Source organism: Patagioenas fasciata, chromosome 8 (assembly GCF_037038585.1).
Source record: "Patagioenas fasciata isolate bPatFas1 chromosome 8, bPatFas1.hap1, whole genome shotgun sequence".
Lineage (NCBI taxonomy): Eukaryota > Metazoa > Chordata > Aves > Columbiformes > Columbidae > Patagioenas > Patagioenas fasciata.
Genome location: NC_092527.1, coordinates 20,813,314 through 20,838,836, shown reverse-complemented (window position 1 = coordinate 20,838,836; position 25,523 = coordinate 20,813,314). Strand labels below are relative to the sequence as shown.

General features: G+C 44.6%; 1 protein-coding gene across 2 annotated transcripts in view; it reads left to right on the top strand.

Annotated features, from left to right (window-relative positions):
* ZSWIM8 (zinc finger SWIM-type containing 8) overlaps positions 1-25,191 on the top strand; it is a 59,597-nt gene extending 34,406 nt beyond the window's left edge. The window contains exons 7-26 of one of the 2 annotated variants that reach the window (XM_065843582.2): positions 828-948; positions 1,308-1,509; positions 2,293-2,468; positions 4,858-5,866; positions 7,091-7,222; positions 8,187-8,366; positions 9,650-9,833; positions 10,402-10,500; positions 11,382-11,506; positions 12,788-13,019; positions 13,792-13,944; positions 14,727-14,949; positions 15,145-15,434; positions 16,148-16,371; positions 16,657-17,139; positions 17,768-17,936; positions 20,181-20,354; positions 21,747-21,866; positions 22,753-22,931; positions 24,184-25,191. In XM_065843582.2, the coding sequence (XP_065699654.1) occupies positions 828-948; positions 1,308-1,509; positions 2,293-2,468; positions 4,858-5,866; positions 7,091-7,222; positions 8,187-8,366; positions 9,650-9,833; positions 10,402-10,500; positions 11,382-11,506; positions 12,788-13,019; positions 13,792-13,944; positions 14,727-14,949; positions 15,145-15,434; positions 16,148-16,371; positions 16,657-17,139; positions 17,768-17,936; positions 20,181-20,354; positions 21,747-21,866; positions 22,753-22,931; positions 24,184-24,387 (4,679 nt within the window). In that variant the 3' untranslated portion in view covers positions 24,388-25,191. The remainder of the gene's footprint in view (positions 1-827; positions 949-1,307; positions 1,510-2,292; positions 2,469-4,857; positions 5,867-7,090; positions 7,223-8,186; positions 8,367-9,649; positions 9,834-10,401; positions 10,501-11,381; positions 11,507-12,787; positions 13,020-13,791; positions 13,945-14,726; positions 14,950-15,144; positions 15,435-16,147; positions 16,372-16,656; positions 17,140-17,767; positions 17,937-20,180; positions 20,355-21,746; positions 21,867-22,752; positions 22,932-24,183) is intronic. The other variant, XM_071811823.1, reaches the window with a different exon arrangement.
* Positions 25,192-25,523: the final 332 nt, after the last annotated feature.

Sequence of the window (25,523 nt, the reverse complement as noted above, 5' to 3'; positions counted from 1 at the left end):
CAATATAAACACCCTTTTTTATCATGTTTTGCTACCAAGAAGAGTTTGTCTGTGTTGTGTTTGTGATTCCAAGTAGTTGTAGGCTGTTACTGAGCACCCCTTACCCTCTCCTTTTTAGATGAAATTAGCCCATGTTCCTCAATCTCAGCTCACAGGTCATGTGCTCTGTGCCCCCAGCTATCTTGATACCCACCCTGCTATATCCTCTTGATTTCACAGTATCATTCCTGATCTGGGGGACCCAAAACTGGATACAATATTCCAGGTGTAACTTTATCTCCCTCTACCTGGCGCTAGTAAAGTAATTTTCTTAAATCTGCCTGCTGTGCTTTTCTTAATGTAGCCCTGTTTGCAGGCTAATTAGGGGTTTGGTTTTGTTTTGTGTTTTCAGTAGCAGTTTGCCATCAGTTTGTGTTCAGCTTGACATCCACCATAATCATCAAACCCTATCAGTTACGTAGCCATTTGGTTTTCAATCTGTACTGATGCATGGGATTTTCTGTCCCAGCTACAGAAGTTTACATTTTTTTTTGTCAATGAATTTCTTGGGGTTTCTGTTAGCACACTCCTTGGATTACTCCTGGTCCCACTGGTAGTAGTGCTGCCATTCAGTGTGCCAGCTGTGTCTCCCAGTTTAGTGTTGTCAGTGGTTAAGGTAATGTTATGATAGCATTTTGAGGTAGTTCTGAAGAGTGAGTTCTGTAATAGGTGAAATAAAGTGGGTAACACACTGCCTGTGTGCTCCCTATAATCTCTATGGTTGGGAACACACAGGAAAATCTTTCTTCAAAGCCTGAAGACTGTATATGTGTGTTTTTTTGGTCAAGATCCCACTGCTGGACCCTCTGCATCAGATCAAAGCACGTGGTACTTAGATGAATCTACTCTGAGTGACAACATAAAGAAAACCCTTCATAAATTCTGTGGCCCCTCTCCTGTTGTTTTCAGGTAAGCTGTTTCCCATTGAAAATGGGGTATTCGTATAACCTGTAAGCTTGCTCACTGTATAGCCTGCAACCTTATGTGATACCATGGACTGAAGGATACTTAGTTTTGTGGTTACTACTCTGGAGTGTATTTTTGCATGTCATGTCCATGTTATTGCAGTAAAGTACATTGTATTTACACAATATTGTCCTTGCATGGTGCACTCAGTCTCATTATGCATCCTCTCTTTTACTTTATGTATGTCTGTCCTATTTAAGGTGCAAATATACTTCTGGATGTAGAATATGCTCAGGATTTTGTATGATTGTACTTGATTCCATTTTTTTCTCATCCCTGCTCTTCTGTTTTCACATCCCCAGTGATGTGAATTCAATGTATCTCTCTTCCACCGAGCCACCAGCTGCTGCTGAGTGGGCCTGTCTCCTGCGTCCCCTGCGAGGAAGAGAGCCCGAGGGCATCTGGAACCTGCTTTCCATTGTGCGGGAGATGTTTAAGAGACGGGATAGCAATGCAGCCCCTTTGCTGGAGATTCTGACTGACCAGTGTCTCAACTATGAGCAGGTACACAAATCTCTTTGCTCTGAGGGGGGACGTTCTGGGGAACCAGGCTGAGCGAGTGAAAGATGCCACATACCTGTGCAAACAAAGACTGAATAATTTTTTGTAACAGTCTGTATACGTTATGGGCATGTGCTTTTCCACACTAGTATTATGTTTGCTCTTGTACTGATTCAGTGATGTCCCAGCAACACTATATTCCCAAAATACCTCAACTCTTTCAACATGAATATATGGAGTCTGCCCACTTAAGCATTTTGACCGAGACTAAAGATATAATTGGGTGGTAGGGTCTCACACTCTTTGGTTATTTTTGTAGAAGATATCTTTTGATGGCTTTGAGTAATATTTTTTTTTGGTTTTGATTTTAATAAACATTAAGAAAAAGGTTTCCTTTCATAGTTCAGAACACTGGCCTCGCTCTGTAACATGAAATGCAATGCAAGTTTCCTTATTGCTCTCTCATATATCTTTTTTTTCAGGGGAAAATAAGTTCTTAGTTTATCACATTTGTTCACTATTTTCCTCTAAGTGTGAAGGCTTCTGGTAAAAGAACCTTCTGTTGGTGTTTTGTTCTATGTGCATGTGCCTTTTAACCAGACAAAGTTTGAGAGACCCTTAGTTCTCACACACCAATACTGCTTTCATGCTCATAGTTATTTTGGGAGTCAAAGGAAAACATGGTACTAGCTACAAATCCTATTTCCTTGTGGTTATGAGGTTAAATGGGGGCAGGGGATGAGTTGTTGGCCACAACGCAGCTCCACTGAACATTTTCTTCTGCAGATAACTGGCTGGTGGTACAGTGTGCGAACATCTGCATCACACAGCAGCGCTAGCGGGCACACAGGCCGCAGCAATGGCCAGTCAGAAGTAGCTGCTCATGCTTGTGCAAGTATGTGTGATGAGATGGTGGTTCTTTGGAGGCTGGCAGTCCTGGACCCGACAATTAGTCCACAGAGGTGAGCAGCAGAATCAGATCCAGTCTCTCATTTATTTCTGTGACATTGGAGCGCACTCAAGAGTTTCTTCTGTAGATGTCTTGTGTTTGTATTGTTACCTCGTTGCCTGTTCAACCATTTGTCCTTCCAGACGTGTGCTGTGTAGGGTTCAAGAGCACTATAATTATTTTAAACTTTAATTGCTCTTGCTGCTCACTTTTAGTAACATCATGGAGTGTGAATAATTTGTTTTCTTGGAGTTCTCTTTTACATATGAGTGTAATTCTCCATTTCAGTGTCCCGGAGGAGGACATTTATTTGAATTATAACACTGACTACCAATAAATTTTAATGCTTTCTAAATTTAACTGTTCAGCAGTTTAATGGTTTTCTGGTTAGCCCGGTCACTCACAGTTGTCTGTTTCAAGATGAACGATTTCTTACTTTCTGTGCTCTTAGGGAGTTTATTCTCTACAGTGTATTGGTAAACAGTATCATTGGTGTGTGAATTTCAGTCAGGGTTTTCAATTGTCTGAGGAAAAATCATGAGACTTCTGCAGATTTGCAAACCATATTGTGCCTTGGTAAATCACTGCCATCTTTATTTAGCACTAGTTAAATAGCAGTGGAAGTACTGACAGCTCATGTTGAGATGCTGTGGTTGAAATTGTAATAATTTGTCTTGTACATCTAGTCTACAAACTGTGGTATGTAAAATACACTCAATTAGTTTGTGCTGTAAGTGCTCAGGAAAGTTTTTTCAGAACAAATGAAAACAGGATGGTGTTTAACACAATTATACATTAACAGGATTTGTTTCTGTGAATTGTTGTGTAACATTAATAAAATGCCTTATCTATGTAAGGTACATCAGGAACACTAAAATGGATGCAACATCTGTCTTGTACAGTTTACAGCATGAAGTAGCTAAGTATAGGAGACAAGACAACTAAAAAACTGTAGGAAACTGGGAATGAAGCTTAAAATAAACACATCAATTGCGTCACATGGAAAACCCATAAAAGATTTTGGCTTTTGATAAAGTATGAAGTTGGGCTATGTGTGTTCACATTTGAGTCATTTGGCACAGTTCAAATTTGCTCAGATCTCCTACTTGAGCTCATGCATAATTGAAATGCTCCTGCTTGATTGCCTATTCTCTTGGTGTTTGAATAGTCACCAAGAAGAGCCCTTTTCTGCTGGTCCTTGCTATTTTTTGCAGTGCATCATGAGACAACTTGCTACCTCATTCCTAATTCATGGCAGGCTTTCATCCTTATGTTACCTTTCCTGAGTAGTTTCCCATTCTTTTTCCTCACCTTGATTAAGCTCCACCAGTTTGCTCTCTTGTTAATTAATTTCTTTAGTGGACAAATAGAAGTGGTCCGTTTTGTTTAGCCCCTTTTGTCCTGATACCCTTTGCACCTAAACTGGGTCATTCTGGTTTGATTTTGTTTTCTTGTTCTTTTGCTTTTGATAGGAAATCTGAGAGGATTGAAGTGTTGGGCTTGTACCTCAGGTCTCTGGAATCTGTGGCAGAAACGAGATGACAGTAGATTGAGACACTTGGTGCAATTTCTAGAAATGTCTCTTTCTCTTCTTGAATTAGATCACCCAAATGTTTAATCCATTTAGATTATCTTCCTCATATGCTTAGGTCCTATGTGAGATTTGGAACTGCAAAATGCAGAAAGGCTTTGTTCTTCCCATGGTAACAGGGGGCGTAGGACTAACTGCTGTGTAATTTAAATGTCTATAAACCGACCAGTTTATTTCTTTCTCAGAGTTATATGAACATCAATTATTTTTGTCTTGCTTGTTCTGTGTCTATGGCTTCCAACAGTTTAGTCTCCCACGGACAGCCTGCTGACGCCTCAATTGAATTGTTGGGCTCTAAATAGGCATATCAGGGTAAAAAGGTTCATGCCTGAGAGGTAGATTAGGTGGTCCTGTCTGGTATTGTGCTTCCCTGGGTAGGCTGTTTAGATTGTACTTGTGAACATCTTGACCAGAGTTGTTCAGAAGGCTGTTTATGAAAGGTTCCAAGAGCAGTTTCCCATGGCACTCGCTGGTCTTAGATTTCTGAGTCTCACATCACTAATACCTTATTGGGGGCAGTTAAGTAAACAGGACAGACAGTATTTCATTTTTAAACCTCCCTGTTTGTATCGTGCTTTCATGTTGGTACTGTTCACGTTTTCTTTCTGTGTCGTAGGCTTGTCTAGGACTTGGTTGTTATTATACATACCTGTTTCCTTTTTTCAGCCTGTCTTCTTACTACTGCTGTGTACACTTAATTTAACAGATTTTTCTGACAAAAAGGAGGTGGCGTTCTGTGGGTTAAGGGGTAGTTTGTCACAGGTGCATTTTGTGTCTGCTTTCTAACCTGTCCTCTTACTTCTTTTCTTAGGCGCAGGGACCTTTGCTCACAGCTCAGACAGTGGCAGCTGAAAGTCATAGATAATGTTAAGAGGGGTCAGCACAAGAAATCACTGGAGAAGCTCTTCCAGGGTTTCAAGCCAGCTGTGGAAGCCTGTTACTTCAACTGGGAGGAAGCTTATCCCATTCCTGGGATCACATATAGCAGCACTGACAAGAAGAACTCTTTCTGTTGGGTCAAGGCCATTCAGCAAAGGAGCTGCCGGTTGCAGTGTGCAGAAACTGCCTCTGAGGCTGGTAGAACCCCTGGACAGGAGCCTGGGGGACCATGTCTGCAGCCTGGGGACAGGCTGCGTCCCTCCCCCCAGGAGCCTGCAGTTCGTCCGAAGGAACTTACTGGAAAGCGGAAAGTTGTCTCTGAAACGCCACAAAGGGTTCTGAGACGACTTTCAGCAGAAGGTGATAAAGCTGTGTATAAGACTGCAGTGGGCAAAGCGAAGTTACCAGTGAGCAAAGGCTTGACCAGTAAGCACAGTGGGAAACGCCGCATGAGCAGTGAAGACAGCTCCCTGGAGCCGGACTTGGCAGAGATGAGTCTGGATGACAGCAGCTTGGCTCTGGGGGCAGAAGCCAGCAATACTTTTAGTTTTACGGAAAGCCCACTGAGCAGGAGCTACAGGGACACCTTTGAGGAGGATGGTGGGGTGTACTTCTCTGAGGGACCTGAGCCCAGTGTCAGGAGCAGTTCCATGGCCAAGAAATCGCCCAAGGATCCTGTGGGGGAAATGGGTAGTGGTGATGATGACCTGCCTTCTGCAGATGAGAACAGCAGTGGTGTGGGCCTGAAGGCAGAAGAAGTGGGAGAGAATGGTGCAGCGGGGGGAGGAGATGATGGAGAAGAGGAAGACGATTACCAGGTGTACTATCTAAATCCACAAGAGGTAGCCAAGGAAGATGATGACAAAGCTGAAGGAGGAAATGAAGAGGAACAAGATATATTTGCTGGTATAAAGCCTCTGGAGCAGGAGAACCGGATGGAGGTGAGCTGAATCTAGTTCAGAACACTGTTTTACACTTTTATGTATTGCATACATCACAGCGTCATGGTTTAACCCCAGCCGACAACTAAACACCATGTAGCTGCTTGCTCACCCCCAACTGTCAGTGGAATGGGGAGGAGAGTGAAGAAAAACAAAACAAAACAAACAGCAAACAACACCAAACTCATGGGTACTTCCACCATTCTAAGCACATGGCTCTTGTCTTGGTGGGTTTGTGGGAGCATGATAGAAGCAATTTGCTGAGCTTCCCCGTATTTATATTTCAGCTGTTGTCCTCCATACCAGAGATGCTTTAACCACTTGGCTTGTTTGATAGCAGCACATGTTTCACATTCATGGGCAACATGTGCAATAGTGTCCATTGGCCAAGTCCACCCCTCAGTCACCAGCCCATCTGTGTGTTGTGTCTCTTCCTCGATGGCCTGAGGTCTCATGGGCCCACCGGGCCATAACTAACTCACCCTTATCTTGCCAGTCCAGTTCCACCTGAGCCCCTCCAGTCTCAGCAGCCTGATCCACATGCTGATTGGCTTGGGTTCTTCAGTGGCCCGACTCTTGGGTGCGTGGACATCTACGTGATGTACTTTTACAACCAACTTCCCGAGCTGGGCAGCACTACCTTGCTGCAATGGGGCAGCCTGGATGGGTTTGCCTCTGCGCTGCCAGTTGCTTCGGTTCCATTGCTGTAACAGCCCCCAATAGGGACTTTGCCACTACCCATGAGTCAGTGCAGAGATAGAACACTGGCTACTTTTCTTGGTCCACAATGTCTAAAGCCAGCGGGATGGTTTTCACTTCTGCAACTCACTATGAATCTGGAAAGCCAGAGGCAACATAAATAGACTGTGTCACATTCCTCTAATAAAATGAGTTTAGAGCTTGCATCTATATGAGCAAGCAGCTGGAGATGCATGGAAGTAGTTCTAGTCAGTTGGTTTGGGTTTTAGGGACTCTCTGAGTTAATTCACCAATCTCTTGTAGCACTTGGAGGGAGGATTGGACTAAATCATGAAGAAAAGGCTTTTTAGGGGAAAACCGGAAGGGATGGTGGAAGAGGTCCAGGAAAGGAGGGCCCGGAGAACACTTGCTGCTGAAGTTAATTGTAAATTGTGTTTGCAGAGTCTTTGAGACAAGTGGTTTGAGTAGGCTAACTCCAGCCTGGAGGAGTGTGGTTTGAGTATGACCATCTGTTCTTTGTTGCAGATCCTCTTTGCCTGTGCAGAGGCCTTGTACGCACATGGATATGGTAATGAAGCATGCCGCTTAACTGTAGAGCTTGCCAGGGACCTACTGGCCAACCCACCAGATCTAAAAGTGGAGCAGCCACCAACTAAGGTAGAGAGAGAGCTGGTGTAGTTTTGGGGGTAGAGGGTAAGTTAGAAGGAATGTAAGGGATGGATACAACAGCATTCCCAGGCACTTCTCACTAGCTGTGATTTAGGGCCACACAATGATGCTTCCTCTGAGTTGAATTTCTCTGGATGTCATTACTGTGCCTGATTGCTGAGCATGAATAAAAGGGAGAAAGAAAATAAGAGGCCATTAAGCAGGACTTGGAGTCTTCAGAAACTTGAGTTTAGTTAAAAGTCTCTTCACTTTTCCGTGTGCTTCAGAGAGAAGCTTGCTTTGTTTTGTTTTTGTTTTTGTTTTTTTCCTGTTAAAAGCTGCAACTAATTTAGGAATCTCTTTTAAATCTGGTGTAACAAAACGCTCCATTTTATTTAACATCAGCTTCAAAGGATGTTTTGTTTAAGATATGCCTTCTACTGCGTGCTATGGGATTATACAGCAGCCGCAAGAAGTCTTGATTTTTGTGCAGCTCTGTGCAGGTGACCTGCCTGTTTCTTGTGATCCTCTCCAAAACCTTAGTCTCGTATTTCGTAATGTACACCACTGGAAATGTTAGAAGTTCTGCTGTTTCAGGATAGAGGGTTGGAAAGAAATAAGCGTGAACTTCTGGAAAAACACTTGTAGTAGCACTAGGCAGTGTTTGTTGTATGAAAGGGTTCCCTTGGAAGGGACAGGCATGCAACATCTGATGCACAGCATCAATACAATAGTAGACGTATGTCTTAGCAACAGGCCGCCTCTTCCACTGTGTTGTGCCAGGGTGAGATAGGGGAAGGAATGATGTTCATCAGTAACCACTGGGATTTGTGATTCCTTAGCAAAGGGAATAAAATTTAAAGTGTTTTATTCTTTCTCCTGTCTACTGATTATTGTAAAGGGTAAGAGGACAACCATAGAGTCATTCAGGATGTTTAGGAAAGTGTCTTGTGACAAATTCCTCTTCAAACAGGGCAAAAAGAACAAGGTATCAACCAGCAAACAGACATGGATGGCAACCAACACCTTGTCTAAAGCTGCTTTCCTGCTGACTGTGCTGAGTGAGCGGCTGGAGTACCACAACCTGGCCTTCCGAATAGGAATGTTTGCTCTGGAGCTGCAGAGACCACCAGCCTCTACAAAGGCTCTGGAGGTAAGAAACATCTTCAACAACATTGTGATACTTCAATGCTTTTGCACGTGTGGTTCCCATTTCAACTCCTGAAGTTTGATTAGGCTTTTATGTGTTTCCTTAAAAATGATAGCAGTGGGATTAAATGGTCTGTGTGCACATCACATTAGCACACGCTGACCTGCCAGCAAAATTATTAGAAATATCATTTCATGTGGCACTACTTTCATTGATAGGAAGCTCAGACCTCTTGTGCCAACAGATGTTTGATTTCATATGAAGGCTTGAAAATATTTCAATGATTACAAAATCTTTTATAAATATATTATTTCTCTTAGAACAGCTTACTTCTTGTATTAAATATATTTCCAGTTTGCTTGGCTAATCTGGGGAAAATAAAGCCATTTGTAAATGGAATTGTCTGTATTTCCATTGGTGAAGTAAGATGAAACTTATTCCTTAGGGTGAATTGATGCAATTGTTAGATGTTTGGAAATTGTTGCTCTTGCTGATACCTCATTCTTTGGCAAATGAACATGTGCACTGTGCAGGCATATTATTTTGGATACTACTTGATTACTATTTGGCTTCCTGTTTAGAAGAGTGTCCAGTTAAGACCTCGTCTGTGTGATTTGCAGCCACGTTGCTTTTCACTGCAGGGTTGTGCAGTCGCTGGAGGTGTGTGGTGTTGTTAGGTATCCACCAGCTACACTTGTTGCAATGATTATCTGTACTTCTTACGATCTGATTAGAAGATTGTGAGATCGGCAGTCACCAGCTGCCTAGGAGAAAACAACCCACTTTCACATGTTTAGAATGGAGAGGATGCAGGAATGGCAAGAGTAGTGAAATGTAATGGTCTTCATCTTGGTGACACGCATGCTGCCACCCTGTGCCCATTCTTCTGCTAGTCAGTCCCTGTTATCTCAAATATTACTTAACATAGCATCTTTTATTTTCCTACAATTAAGAGCAATCACCTTTTCCGCTGATTTATGCAGTCAAATGCTTATCTTGATGTTCTTATTAAAACTGATGCATTTTTTTTCCTGTGTGCAGCTCAGGAGTGATAATTAGAGTAAAAAAGAATTGTGTATAAGTGTGAGGCAAGACTCGTATTAGATTTGAAAATCTGTGTTCAGTGTGGAGAGAATGGTAAAGGTGTCTAGCATGCTAAGGGTTACTATAATTTAATGATCCAATAAAAACTATTGCTGTACGTTAACATATGTGTAGAGAAAAATGGTCCATTGCCCTTAGGCCTGTGCTGAGAGCTGCTTCTGTTTCCTTGTGGATGCTACCAGGTGAAGCTGGCATATCAGGAGTCTGAGATTGTAGCCCTCTTGAAGAAGATTCCCTTGGGCACTAATGAGATGAACACTATTCGAGGAAGAGCTGAAGAACTGCGAGAAGGGACGTTATGTGATTACCGTCCAGTCCTGCCTCTGATGTTGGCTAGCTTTATATTTGATGTCCTGTGCACTCCAGGTACTGTCTGTATTGGCTCGAGTGTGTGAAGGGAATGTTCTGAGATGCCAGGTCTTGAGGGGTTTTTCAAAGATAAACTGTCTTCTGTATAAGAACAACCTAATCTTGATTGTTCACACACTCTTGTTTGCTCTTCCCTCTGTGTTGCTTTAGAGGTACTTTGTGCCCCAATGGAACTGTGTCTCCTGTTTACATTTGAAAACAACTGGGAACTTACCACTTTTCAGCACTCTGTGTGTGTTTGTAAAATAGTTATGAAATACTGACTTTTCTACTCTTATGCTGGATATATCCAGACGAAGCTAATAATAAATATAGTATTTTAAAAAGAACATAACCTGGGATTAGAAGACTGACTTGGCAATATAGCTTCCTCGTTTGAAGTCTTCTGAGTTTGGAGAGAGAAAGGAGAAAAAAAACCTAAGACAGTGCTGTGGTCTTGAAACTGGTACAAGGCTAGGAATAGGACCACAGGAAGCTCTGCAAATTCAGAAAGCTTTCACAAATTGTTTTTACCTTTAGGTCCTGGTTTTGAAAGCTGAGCACCAATTCTCTTGTCTTCTTTCAGTGGTTTCCCCTACAGGCTCTAGACCCCCAAGCCGTAATTGGAATAATGAAATGCCTGGAGATGAAGAGCTTGGTTTTGAGGCAGCTGTTGCTGCTCTTGGTAAGAATCTTTGACAAGAAAAGTATTTCTTCATCCATATTCTGCATCCTGCCTGATTTTGGATGGTGAGAGTTAGTAGTTCATTCCAGTTTGGTGCAGAAATGAAAGTGTTTGCACAGTTTGTCAGAACCAGATGCAGAAGGATTCTGCATGCCACGGCTGAGGTGCCTTTGCAAAGCCGTGAAAAATGGAAGGGGAATATGGGACAGGAACCGAATGTTAAATTACTAACATGATTTTTAGCTTTCTTTGTGCTCTTTTACCATGGAAGATGTATTGCTTGTGTTTTAATGGAGATGGACAGTTTCAGAGAACAAAACACAATCATTTCAGAAGACATTAGACACCGATAATGAAAGACTTAACAGAAGTACTCTCAAGCATTATCATGTAATTCAACATCTTAGCATATTATTGGATTCTTGCCTCATTAATCATCTTCAGCAACAAAGCAGTGGTTATATATGTTGACAATACTGTATGCCTGTTTTAAAGCATCATGCAAAAAGGAATAGAATAGATTAAACAAGGCCTGTCCTCTGTTTCCTCCTCTTTGAAAGGAGAAAGATGAGTTCTTTATGGTGTGGGAATTCTGGCTTGTAGCATCTGCAGTTTATTTCAAGATGGAGTTGTGGGCTTGCCTGGACTTTTTTTCCTCTGGTTATTCTGACTGTTGTAGCAAGCTTAGTAGTCTGGGAACAGACAGCAGCTCCTCTTTATTCATGACATATTTCTGAAGTTAACAGAAAAATAGGGGGAAAACAATCTTTTGTCTGTGACAGGGAAGTGAATAAAATAGTCTGAGGTATAGATAGTGCTCAAGATGTGGTGTGGTCCCGTGGGCTCACTTCTATCTTCCTCCCCTCTTGTCTGGCCTGCAGGCATGAAAACAACTGTCAGTGAAGCAGAACATCCTCTGTTGTGTGAAGGCACCCGAAGGGAGAAGGGGGATCTGGCTCTAGCCCTGATGATTACTTACAAGGATGATCAGTCTAAGCTGAAGAAGGTGAGTTTCCTTTTAAAAAGGGAGAGCGAGGTGCAAAGCAAATAATGTTTGGGTTTTGATGGATTTGGTAGTTTTGCCAGTGAGCATAAGTTGCTTTGTCACATACTGACGATTTACAGGTTATGTTGCAGTGTTTATATTCTTCACTGTTGCAACATCTGATTGCACAGTGTGCCTGGCCCTGGCAGAGGCACTCTTTCTGTGGGTTTCTTAAAGTCCAGTTGGGAAACACGTTCTCACTGATTTTAATGCTTTTGCTTACCTGCTAAAACAGGTCCTTTGTCCCAGGGGTTTTCAGTGTGCTTTGCGTATGTGGTCTGGGCATTGTTCTGGTTTGCTGCATGGATGTTGGCTTGCAGAACAGTATATCTAGCAAAGCGTTTGTTTCTTAATCTTTGACCTCTTTGTTATACTAGTTTAGTCCACCTATGCCTTAATTTTCTATGCAAGACAGATAGTAAAGCTCTGCTTCCCACCCTAAAGGGGGAAAAAAAAAAAGAAAACCGAAGCTTTAGGAAGGGTTTTATTAATATTTTATTTTCAGAAGCACTTCTACCCAGCAAGAATATTATTAGTGTCTTTCTGTCTCCTAAAGTAGAAGCACTTTTGCTATACTCTTCTATAGGGAATAACAGGGACACTCTTGATATCAGTCATCTGCAAATAAGTGCTCTGTCACACTTGTCTTCATTTTATGTGGAAAATGAACAGTAGAAATGGACAAACCCATGAAATGTGGTCATGCATTGTTCCCTAATTGGGTAATAAATAAGGATAAGAAAGTGTTATTGTAGGCTGGTAGAAAGCAGTTTCTCTAGTGTTTGAAAGTCTCAAAAGGTAATGGTATGCTAGGATTTTTTGGATGGTGTGTAAAGATTTGTTGGTGATTTAAACAAGAACACTAAGGATTGGCAGAACTAAATATGGAGTCCTCTATTCTGTCCTTTATGTACCAGAATTACTTCTGTATTATGAGGTTTGAGTATTTTCCAAGTAAAGCCAGTGGCTTTTGGAAGAGAAAATGGGGATATTACTGAGTACAAATGAATCCTTGCTTCTTTTGTACTGCAGGCCACACATCTCTCAGCTGTGCATTGCTGGTCTTCAGCGCAGGAAGATGATGCCTACTTTCTAGAGAATAAACATTTTCTTTTTTCTCCAACCAAATGGAATTCATTGTCTGCCAGGAGCTGGTTTGGTACTTTCCCCTCTATGTCCCAGTGTAATGCATCTTTTTTTTTTTTTCTTCCTTTTTTTTTTCTTTTCCTGTTGCTGTTAAAGATTTTAGACAAACTCCTAGACAGAGAGAGTCAAACTCACAAACCACAGACCCTGAGTTCTTTCTACTCATCTAGCAAGCCTACAGTAGCAAATCAAAAATCTCCTTCCAAACATGCTGCCCAGTCCGCTGCAGCGATCCAGCAACTCCCAGGGACTTCTGTCGCTCAGCAAGCTGCTGTAAGCACTGCAGTCCAGAGCAGTCCTGAGAACTTTGTGGAGAAGAGTGCACAGGGTAAGAGGTGCTTTGTAAGGACTATGCTGAAACCCTTCTTTAGTCAGTGCAAAACTGTAACTGTACATTTTTTGTCTTTTTTGGGAAGTAGGCAGAGTGATTTATATTGCCATCTGGCTGCTTGGTGGTTACTAGAATATCATTTGCCTGTTACCTGTTTGGCCGTATCCGTTTTAGTACATGTTGTTGCATAGAAATTCAAGCTAATTTTCAGGTTTTCCTATCTTAGCCAGTTGTATTACCATTTAACATAAAACTACCGTGATGCCATCTTCTAAGTTGGTATCACGTGGGGCAGGATTTCAAAAAGTTATACAGTGAGTCAGGTACCTTCATGCAAGACAAATAACTACGACTGCTGAAGGGCATTGGAGATAAATGCGGTTTTCTTGAAGCTGTGCCTTCACTTCGGTGGCAATCACAGCAGCATTTGTTGGAAAGCAGATGTCCTCTTAACTCTTCCTAAAGAGATCAATACTAGCTAAGGATGACTGCAATAAGGGTAGGGTACCTGGAGCATTTCTATTCTAAAATTTTTCTGTAGTTGCAGCAAATTTTCCAAATCTTGAGTTAAGATGAAATGTTCTTGGCCTGGTGTTGGGTAATATGCTTGATCCTGAAAGAAAACTGAGATAATCCTGCTTGTAAATACCACTAATTTTATAAAAATTCTCCATCTTTTGATGTTTAAATCTTTTAAATGGGTACATCTGCTTTTAGAGCTACAGAAACAAGTCATTATGTTTACCATGTCACTGTCCTGTTTATGCAGAGAGCTCTCAGAGGTCCCCCTGTGAGCCAGCTGCAGAGTCCACTGTCTTGAAGCAAGAGGGAAAAGTTCCCAGTCGCCTGGCCCTTGGAAGCCGAGGTGGATACAACGGGAGATGCTGGGGTTCACCTGTCAGGCAGAAGAAGAAACACACAGGTAGGAACTGACTCGTTCATACAGTGTCCAGTGCTGTGCTAGGCAGCCCACTGGAGTTTGGGTAATTCCCTTGCTCTTTCATTCCCATTGTCAGCCCTTCCTGTACTACAGAAGCAGTTGATTGTCTCTGAGGTGTCTGGCATGGAGAAATAGGTTTTGCCCCATAGATTTCCTGCCCCCTTCTGTATGGCAAGTTACCACACATTTCTCACAGCAGATATGTTCTGTGTGTTGGATTATTTATCTGGAGCTGAATGATTGCTGGACTCTTGGAGTAGAGCACTGTGCTCCTGGGTCCAGAAACAAATAAAGAGGAGCTGCTGCCTTTCTGCATCTCTCTTGGGAAGGGCATAAGTTAGAGGCTGAGGATGTGAAGAAACTTTGTGTAAATTGTGCAGTGTATACCAGAAGGGTTTTCTTTATTCTCATACAATCTGTGGAACTTGACTTTGTGTGTATATTTGCTTCTTATTGTAATACTCTGCCACAAAGCTTGGCAGATGGAGCGAGGGGGTGGGATGGTGTGAAGGGAGAAGTACATTGTTCTTGGACTCTTCTGGTTTTTAATATGAGAACTGCAAAATGACACTGATATCTGTGGCCAAATGGACTAATTTGATCTCTCTTAATTTGCAAAGTTGAATGCCTGGCAGCTGTGAGGCTGACTATCACTGACATGACTGATCTTAGTAGGGATTGTAGGTGATGTGGGTGAGAGTTTACCCACCCACATGACATTTACTAGCCCTGGTGACATTACTGTGTTGTTTCTGGTGTTGTAGGCATGGCTAGTATTGACAGCAGCGCTCCTGAAACCACCTCTGACAGTTCTCCAACGCTCAGTCGGCGTCCGCTACGTGGAGGATGGGCGACAACATCGTGGGGCAGAGGACAGGACAGTGACAGCATCAGCAGTTCTTCAAGTGATTCACTGGGATCTTCCTCTTCCAGTGGCAGCAGGAGAGCCAGTGGGGGAGCCCGTGCAAAGACTGTTGAAGTTGGCAGGTAATGAATGATACCAATGCAGAGGCAGCCTCTAGGCCTGGTGTCAGGGAACTAGCATGCATGCATCAGGAAGTACTTCCTTGGGACTGTTTGTTTTGTTTCCTCTGGACCCTGAAGACAGGAACTCTGCACCCCAGCTAGTGAACCTCAGATACTTGTTGCTGTCTGACAGGTTCCTCTATCTTTTTCCTCTAGGTATAAAGGGAGGCGGCTGGAGAGCCATGCTCCTCATGTCCCAAACCAGCCCTCGGAGGCAGCTGCTCACTTCTACTTTGAATTGGCCAAGACAGTCCTTATCAAAGCAGGTGGAAATAGCAGTACCTCCATCTTCACCCACCCTTCCTCCAGTGGTGGGCACCAGGGACCACACCGCAACCTTCACCTCTGCGCCTTCGAGATTGGACTGTATGCACTAGGGCTGCACAACTTTGTGTCTCCCAACTGGCTCTCTCGAACTTACTCCTCCCATGTCTCTTGGATCACAGGTTACAGCAAAACTTTATTGGGAAGCTTACTTTTGGGCAGGAAAGAGGGGGAGGGAGGTCAGCTTATGCCCAAAAATGGTGATGTTGATGTGCTGTGGTATCCATGTAACGTTGCTGGCACAGCTGGCAGTACAATCTGAGCACCAGTGATTTACATGATGGTGCTTTGTTTTGGCCTGGAAAGTTCTTGTGACCTGTTTATTCTTGTTTGTACTGCAACATCCTTCAGTCCTCAGAACTGTAGACCACTACTCACACAGAAACTAGTCTTAGCTTCTCCTTTAGGGGTCTGCTGAACACTTTTCTCCTGCTTCTATTTGCACCCAGGCCTACTACCTGCTTTCTATCCACATGGCTTCTAGAGCCTGAAAAGCACACCCTTGAAAACTGGCATTTTTCTGATGTGATGGAAATAGAGCAACAGTCCAGACTGTGATTTGTGGGAACTAAAGTCAGCTATAGCAAGTTCCTATCACTATCTCAAATATATCTTTAGCTTAACTTTAACATCACTCGCTGCTTGCTTAATGACAGCTCTTGCCTGTCCTTTGTTTTGGGAGAAAGAGACTAAATATGACTTAAAAACCAAGGGGAACAGCTGGGCTCTGTAGCCACTTCTGAAGGAAGTGGGGAGCGCATCTCCTGTTAGGCGAAAGCGGACTGGAACTGTGCTGGGCATACAGTGGTGTGAGAGTCTTCTCTTTTACTCTTAGGGCAGGCCATGGAGATTGGTAGTGCAGCCTTGAACATCTTGGTGGAGTGTTGGGATGGACATCTCACTCCCCCAGAGGTGGCGTCATTGGCAGACAGAGCTTCACGGGCCAGAGACTCCAACATGGTGCGGGCAGCTGCTGAACTGGCACTCAGCTGCCTGCCCCATGCTCATGCCCTGAACCCAAATGAGATCCAGAGGGCTCTGGTGCAGTGTAAAGAACAGGTGAGCATCACACGGGGGCTGGCTAAGCACAAGCTGATTTCCAGCATCAAGGACGTGGTGTTACTTGTGGGATTGGCTTCATTGCTACTGGACAGTCTTAATCCCAGTCTTGCGGATTTCTCATCTCATGAATAACTGGTTATTCTGCTGCATAGTTATGATCTGTCTGCTCCCCATAGTGCCAGTCATTTTCAAGTGCCTTATACTTTTCTCCTATTGTTGTTTTGCCTTCTTATATTTCTGATTTTGTGTTTTTTCACTTCTGCTTTTCTTTCCACCCTCTAGGACAATCTGATGCTGGAAAAGGCCTGTATGGCAGTAGAAGAAGCAGCCAAAGGAGGTGGTGTGTACCCAGAAGTCCTCTTTGAAGTAGCTCACCAGTGGTACTGGCTTTATGAACAAACTGTTGGTGGGACCCCAGCCCAGAGAGAAGGTGCCACTGGTTGCAGTGCCAGTGGCGCACGGGCTGCCTCGGAAGCAGTGCGTGGGTTGACAGACAACAGGGTGACCTCTGAGCCGACCACTGTAACAGTGGCAGCTGCGGTGACCGCAGCAGCAACAGTCATGCCGGTGATCTCCGTGGGGTCAACCATGTACCAGCAGCATACGATGGCAGGGCCAGCGATGGCACACACACACACGCAGGGCCTCCACCCCTACACCACCCTTCAGACTCACATCCCCTGTAACCCCCAGTATATTGGACACACCATCCAGCACATGCCACGTCCAGCTGTCTTCCCGGTGCCTGGCTCAGCGTACCCCCAGGTGAGTTTTGCCTGTGCCTTATTCATTTACGGTGACCTTGTGTGGCTGCTTGCAGAGGGAGTACCTCTGACTGGAGGGAGCGTGGGGCTCAGACCTGCTATGGCTCGAGATCCTGTTTCTCCTCTTACTTACTTGCTGATTTGTGCTGGTTACTTTGACTCCCCAGCTCAGCTTTTGCATTATAAGAAGGCTTCTGTGGGTGCATTTAAAGTCTCAAGATAATATAAAATGTAATACATCATTACATTATGTGTAATACATCAATACATTAATTTTTATTGCTCTATATTTTCTCAGAAGGTACTGGACAGAGAGCTTGCCTTCTTGAGAACTTGCAGGCTGAATAGAGACTACAGAGGGAAATCAAAGTTTATTTCAACCTCTGCATATTTTTGAAAGTTGTTGGAGTGGGTTTCTGCAGACTGATTAGATTTAAAAGGAGGAGGAGCAAGAACATGTAATGGTCATGTGGTGCAACGTAATTTGTGTGCTGATTCTTCCTGTGCTTCCTTCTCCCTGTCAGCTTGGACTTCCAATGCTCTGGGGTTTCTGTGGAGACATTATGTTTTGGACTACTTCTAAAAGGTCAGACCAAGTAGACATGACCGTTATTTGTTTTCTGTTTTAGGGTGTCCATCCAGCATTCATAGGAGCGCAGTACCCATATTCAGTAACAACACCGTCACTGGCAGCTACAGCAGTGTCATTCCCTGGTGTGCCGGTCCCATCCATGACGCAGATTGCGGTGCATCCCTATCACAGTGAGACAGGACTGTCACTGTCTTCCAATGTAGCGAGTAAGTGTTACAGCCCTGGGCTGTGCACAGCACAGGTTTATTTGCCCTGCTCCTAGCTGCACCCCAGTCAAGTCCTGCCCCTCATTGACCACAGGTGGTCAGTTCTTGCACTGAGAAATTCTGACCAAATCTACCCCAGCTTAAAGATGTGCATGCTCAGGGTTAGTGGGATTAATAATAGGACCTGATTCAGCTAGTGGAGCTTTAATTTCTATTTAGCTAAATTTCCAGTATGAGATTATTTTGGGCTCAGACCAAAGTGTGTTTGGAGCCCTCCTGTCCTTTTTGACTAACTTATTAGAGCTTTATTTCCCCTCCCCTTAGGGCAAGATGAGCATAGATGATCTTGAGCAGGCTCTTGTGGTTCTTTTGGATCAGATGAATAGGGAGTGCAAGAAGCAGGCAGACTTCTGCTCTAGTAGCACTAACAGGTGTGTTTCATGCTCATACCAAAAATGTGGAGCTTCTGTAGAGACGACAGGTGTTTTGACAGGATCATGTCAATGGCAATCTAAATTGATTGCTCATGTGTTGTGTTGGGACTGGAGTGCTCTTGTGCAGACCCATCAAATAGTGTACAGCACTGGAACAGCAGACGTTGACTGAGTTGTGGATGTGCCCTCATTGCCACGGGGTTTTGCACCAGTGGGTCATGGCTGACCCAGTCTGTTACCTCTCACTGGAGAAACTGTAATGTTTGCCTGTTTGTCCATTTGCTTATCAGTTCTTTGCAAGTCATCAGGTGCTGGAAGACTGGTACATGAGAAAAAACTTAGAGCTGTGTTGGCCTCCTTTGTATCCAGATTATCAGAAGAATCTTTTCAGTTACTTTTATCTTGCATTTTGATGCCTAAAAGCCAGAGCAAAAGCAATTAGAATAGTCCCGAAGGCCTCAGGATCTGAAGAGCATCACTTGTTGACAGCCTTAGTCCTGGGCTGATGCTGTGATTCTTAATCGTGAGAAACCATTTCTGTGTTCCTCCAAAGAGTTATGAATCTTCCAGAACTGCTAACTCATCCTACAACACTTAAAATAATGAAAGGAAAAAACAACTCCGCCCTTTCCAGTTGCCATTGTTTATGGCTTGCATAAACTTCTGGTTTCAGTTCCTAAAATACTGTTTCACTGTTCCTGGAGTACATAGTTATGTGATGACACTTGACGTGTGGTAACAATTCAGCTCATTCTTACGGATTATTCTTCTTGGCCAGACTGCAAATGCAGCATGGATTTTGCCCCACTTTGTGGATTGTTTGGTTGAGGAAGTCAGACAGATCTGTCCTGAGAGGTGTGTTGTTCTCAGGTGTACCACCATTCACTAGTAAACATGAAAAAAAATGCTGGAGGTGGTGGGGGAAGAGGAAAAATTAAAACTTGGAGCATGGTGCAAGCTGGTGTAGGAGCACCACAGAGAAACTGTGACATAAGGGTAACAATGTGTGCACACCTAACGGCATCTCTGCTCTGCAGGTCTCAAGCAAACCTTGCTTTTTCCTCTCCATGCCTTTCTTGAGAGGTGAAGTTAGATGAACTTGAGTGTCTTGTCAGGGTAGAGGTGGTACAATGTAATGGATTTTCCTGTGATTTCCCTTGATTTTGTTCATACTAGTTAAGTGTCTAAAAGTGACAGAGCTGCTCAAGTTTCCTTGCTGCTTTCACTGCTGGTAGGCACCGCCACTGTGTGCAATGGCTGTTTTTTCTGAGGGTGGATTGGAGGCAAGCCTCCAGTAACGCTCTTCCCGCATGGTAGCTGGATGTAGTCATAGCTGTCTTACAGCAGAAGTGGAGGAACCTCACAGTGTTGGAATTGATCTTTGAGTGATTTAATACTGTTCTTGCTCAATGATTTCCCTCAGCAGTTTCTCTATTAGGTGTAGAAATGCACATGCTTATTTCCTTGCGCAGGAAGTCAGAACCAGACTTGTCTTTTAATAATAGCAAAGACATTTGAGTCAACACATGTATTTACATGTAAAACATGAATGATGTGCGTGTTCATAGTGTACTGCAAAAGAGATGAACAATCATATAACTGACCTCCTTCAGGACCTGCTTGCAAACGAGATATTCCTAGCCCACTGTATTTCAGTTGTAAGTCTGTGTTTTTTGGTTGATATATTGTTCTGTTTAGGGGAACAGAACATTAGATTGGCAGGGGCAGTCAGGTGAGGGAGAAGATGGCCCAGTAAACCTTCTTTTTAGGCTGGTGGTGGGTCCTAATGCTGCTGTTTTGCTCTCTTCAGTAGGAAGTGTCCATGCAGGATCAACATTCCCAGCGATTCAGGGAGCTTCCTTGACAAGTCTGTCCTCACAGCCCAACTCCCTTGTTACAGGGGGTTTTCCTGCCGAGGATGAGCAGCACAGTCAGCCTGTGAGCCCCCAGGGTCTGCACTACCTCCACTCCGCATACCGAGTTGGTAAGGACGGCCAAATGGGTTTCTATGGCCCCCTCTCGAGGGATTCAGGGCAGGGCTGCAGGTTTTCACTGTCATTTGGCAATTTGCACTTGTTGGGGGTGATGGCATCTTAGCTACATGGGGAACACCAGTTCATTATTATATGTGGAGGCAAAGCAATAGAAGATTGAACAGTTGCTATAGAGAGCCATCAGAATAGAACAGAAACGGAGGGTGTTAGATGTGGGAAGAACCTTGCCTTTCAGCTGGTGTGTGCAAAGGGGTCTGGATGGGACTCTGAGGATGTGGTTGTGCAAGTTATGACTGTGAAAAAATCAAGTTCAGCTCCTGCTGCTCACAGATGGTGAACGCACACCTCTAGTTTAATGATACCAGCTGAGTCTTCAGAGGCACAGAGGGATGTGCCCTATGCCTCTTCAGGTAGGTTGTTGAAGACTCACATGGAGGGATCTTACATTTTGTGGAGAGTGGGTGTGTAATTAGCATTCCTATCCCAGCCACACTGGTTAGGAGGAAATGAAGTCTCTGAACTGCCGTTGGTACAAGGATATCAGTCTTGGGGCTGGTGATTGAGCTTGGATTGCAGTGAGCTACTCATGCATAGTCGTGGTCCAACCCAGTGGATACGTGGGGCAGGAACAGGGAACCTCTAAGATAAGCAAAGCCAGCACAGGGCAACAAAGGAAGAGAAACAGCAAGAAAATGGAAGGAAGGCTGTCTCCAAGTTGCTTGAGTTTTTTTTGTTGAAAGCTATAGAAAAAAGTGGTTGTTAGGCAGAAAGGGGTGTGGATGTGATTGGAGACATCACAGTAGTAAGTGGTAAGCTGTGAAAGACATTTAACAGCCTGAGTAGGAGAGAATGGTGGTGGGGAAGATCAAGACATGAAGTGTCTGTTGGTATTTTAATACTTTTTAGATGGGTGGATTTCCATGTAGAACTGTAGTGGAATTAGTGAAATGTTTGCACATTGGCAGTACTGCAGCTCAGTTTTGGCCTGTTGTCTTGCAGCTGAGTAGACTGTTATGGGCAGCTTCTCTGCTGCAAAATTTGGAGCGATTGCATTGCTTTCAGGACATCTCTTGTAGTGCAGCCTTTGGGACTATCTGTTTGACCCTGCTGTAGGTGCTAGTGGAGTGTTGATTTGCAGCTCTAGTGAGGTGTGATGGCTGTACACGTTCCCCAGCCTATGGCAGCAGATCCAGATGTTCTTGCAGATACTTCCTGTGGTGACAGGCTCCAAGATGAGCCTTTTGTTTCCCTCTGGACTCTTTGCAGGCGGGGAATTTTCTGCTGATGAATGCCAGGCCCGTCAGGTTGTGTTGCAGTGGGTGAAGTGCTAGACTCTTACTGGGCAGAAGTGCTGCTTGACTCTGGCTGCCCCTTTCTCACAGGGATGCTGGCTCTGGAGATGCTTGGCCGAAGAGCTCACAACGACCATCCCAACAACTTCTCCCGCAGCCCACCTTACACGGAGGATGTAAAATGGCTTCTTGGGTTAGCTGCGAAGTTAGGTAAGGCTCAGACCAGTACTTCAGCAGAAATCCACTTTCTGGGATTTGGGCCATGGTGAGGAAATAGCTCTCAGAAGAGTGCAACTTCAGAGATTGGGTGAGCCCAGTATCTGATCCCATTTCTGAGAATGTTTCAGAAGATCCCTGCTGCTCTTTCATCAAGGCAGTTGTCCCATTTCTGGGTTCTGTAAGCATGCTGTTGAGTTTTCAGGCACTGGATGAAGTGCGTGGGGTTGGACAGAGTTCAGAGCTTATATCTCTTCCACTCTATAACAGCGTTTTCTTCTCCCTTTCCACTATCTTGTAGGTATTCCTCTTTCTTATGTATATTTATACCTTCTGTGAAGACCTTTCACAGCAATAGGTGCTCAAACCACCAGTTGTTTGGGATTTTTTTTGTTTTTACTTCCAGTTCGCTCTTGTATCTTTTTTTGTCGGTTCTTTTTCTTTTTAAATTCTGTCATCACCAGTAAGAACATAAACCCCGACTTCTACAAACAGCCTGTTGAGTGACGTGGCTTCTCCTGCTGCTGCTGGGGGAGCTTCACTGCAGGCAGCAGTGGGGAAGTTTGGCAGGCTCCATGAAGACCAAGTGCTGGAGCATCTAGATGCTCCCTAGATGGGGAGGCAAGAAGCAGTGGGAGGAGATGCAGTATGTCCTTGCCTCTGTAGTTACCTTGCACATCAGTTTTCTTTCAGTCTTCCTGATGGGTGTATCAGAATGATCTCTTGTCCCCATGAGTTTGCTAGACTGTCTCCTCCAAGCCTTGGAAGGATACATTACAGTGAGAAGAAGGCGCTCCAAATCCAGGTTCTTGCTGGGAAGTACCTGATTTCTTGTGTTTCTCTGACCTTAACACTGCTGTTCTGGCTTCTTCCTGTGCAGGTGTAAACTATGTGCATCAGTTTTGTGTTGGTGCAGCCAAGGGGGTGCTGAGCCCTTTTGTGCTTCAGGAGATCATCATGGAAGCTCTACAGAGGCTCAACCCTGCCCATGTGCACAACCACCTGCGCACCCCAGCCTTCCACCAACTGGTGCAGAGGTGCCAACAGGCCTATATGCAGGTAATGTGTGGCCTGTCTTCCTGCCTGCCAAAGCTGCCAGGCCATTGCCTGCCTTGCAGGCACTGCCTGTGTACATGTACAGAGGGATGGGGCCATGTGTGACAGTGGCTGAACTGGTCCATTGCTGGATGTGTCCTCCCGCAGCAGGGACTAGCATAGGCATCGCTTGCCTGTATGGCGGCTGCATACAAAGGACCTCATTGTGCAGCTTATTCCAAGGCCTCTCACCTCCTGTGCCCACCATGAATGATGAGTGGTTCTGTGTTCCCTGTCCACTTTCTTCCTCTCTCCAAACGCTGCCTGTACCTTTTAACTTCTGTACTTTTTCTTTGCTGTATTTTCAGACCCTCTGTCCACCTCTCTTCCTATTCTTTTTTTTGTTTCCTTGTTTGTAGCTTGTCTTCTCCTTGTCATGAAGCCCTGGCATGGCTGTCTGGTATGCCAGTGCTGACACTAATAGTGGAAGTGGCTTGGTCAGCTACCAGTACAGATGAGATATCTCAGTATTTTTTGAAAACAGGACAAGTGTGTTTCAGTGAGCCAGCTGGAATACCAGAGCTGCCTGTTCCTTAAAACAGTGTAAACAGGACACCCCACGTGTACCTACTTCTCTTGATTAAATGACCGGAAGGGCGATTCTGTAGACATACTGTCCAGGTTGGATTAGCTGTCCTATCACATAGATGATGTTTTGGAGAAATGACAGGTTCTTTACTTGAGCTCTTTTCCCAAACTGCATTGGGAAATAGATTTCTTAAAATCATCCGGTTTTGGGGCCTTAGTTAAGAAGCTGATATAAGTGAATTTGTCAAACCTAGAGATATTTTGTCCCAGCTTAGGGTAAGCCTTACTCCTTCCATACTCCTTAGCAAAGGAGATGTCCAGTGAGTGTGCTGGGTCCCCATGTATAACCTGCAGAATGAATGGTCTGAGGGTTAGATGCTGGGGGGGTAGAGCATTAGCTGCCCCTTCTGTGCTGCACTGTGGCCCAAATTGGTCATCATGAAGGAGAGAACACCTGCTGATGCTGTGTGGTGCATTTTGGTGCTCTGAGGGGACACTCGCCTTGGCTGTGTTAGCATGTAAAATACAGCACTGCTGACTTTTGGGCTAGCTGTCCTCAGAGCCTCTGAATCTTGGGACCTGTTGTGGGTAGCAGGATCATGTGACGTGTCACCTCAGGAGCTCTGAGTGTCACCAGCATGAGGGTGGTGAGCAAATACCTTAAGGCTCTTTCCCTGTTCCCATCCAGTACATCCATCATCGTCTGATCCATCTCACTCCAGCTGACTACGATGACTTTGTGAATGCCATCCGCAGCGCCAGAAGCGCCTTCTGCCTGACTCCCATGGGCATGATGCAGTTTAACGATATTCTCCAGAACCTAAAGCGCAGCAAGCAGACAAAGGAGCTGTGGCAAAGGGTCTCTCTGGAAATGACCACCTTCTCACCGTGACAGCTGGCGGAGCTCCATGGACACAAACCCCTTTGCCCTGCATAGTTGTAGTTTCATTTACACCATCCTTCCTTCTGGTGTCTTTTTTACTTTAGTTTTAACTTGTTGGAAACCACTGATCTGATGTATTTATACCATGACATTCCTCTCCAGCACTGTTGCGTGTTGGCGCTCTGCTTTGCTCGCTCTTCTTCCTCCTTCCCAGTGGGCTGGAGGCTTCGAAGCATCAGGAAACAAGAAGGAAGTTGAGCTGGCTGCCCTGTGGTGTAGTCACTTTTTCCCTGAGCCCCTGGAGGCTGTTTTGCGAGCAGTTTGCAGTGTGATTACGCACGTGTTAGAGGGGTGGGGGATTCTGTCTTAAATATTTATTTTGGCATTTATAAATATGTAAACTTTTTTTGTTTGTTTGTTGTTTTTTTTTTCTTTTTTTTGTATGGACTTCTCTTACTCCACACACCTCCTGTCGGGAGAGGCTGGGACTGCCGTGCACAGCCAGTGCTCTCTCCATTCCTTTCAGCACCTACTGCTGAGAGAAGCTGAGACTGGAGCAGCAGGGCCAGGGCCATCTCTGTGGCTTTCTGCAGCAGCTGCCGGAGCTGGGGCAGTCAGAGGCCCTGATGTGCTTGGGCTCTTTCTCAGGAGTGTCCCTCACTGGGCACTGCTGGCTCATAGGATGTTTTGATCCCGGTCGTTCCGAGTCGTACAATCGTGTTTCTTTTGGCTGGGGTATTACTCTCCTGTAATCAGTTTCTTATCCCTTGTCTCGTCTCGTTTCCTGATTAAATGCTTGTTTTCTTAGACTGACTCTCTTCTCTCTGCTATGATGTTGACAGTCTCATGGAGCTGGCCAGCTGTGTGTCAGTGGGATCTTCTGTGAGCCTGGTAGATAGCTGTCCTGCTTCGGGGAACAGCAGTGCAGGACAAGGCAGGTGGCTGGAGCTTTTACACAGGCCAGAAGTTCCTTGCCTGGCACTGCTCTGAGAATGGTGTGTCTGCAGAGGCTGAGGTACGTGCGGACGGGGTTGTTGGTGGGTGTCAGGGGAGTTGGTGGTAAGCCTGTGATGTTCTACCTGCACTTCTGCCAGCCACCCGCTTCCTCTTCTGGACTTGATGCCACTGAAATCATGTGGTATTGC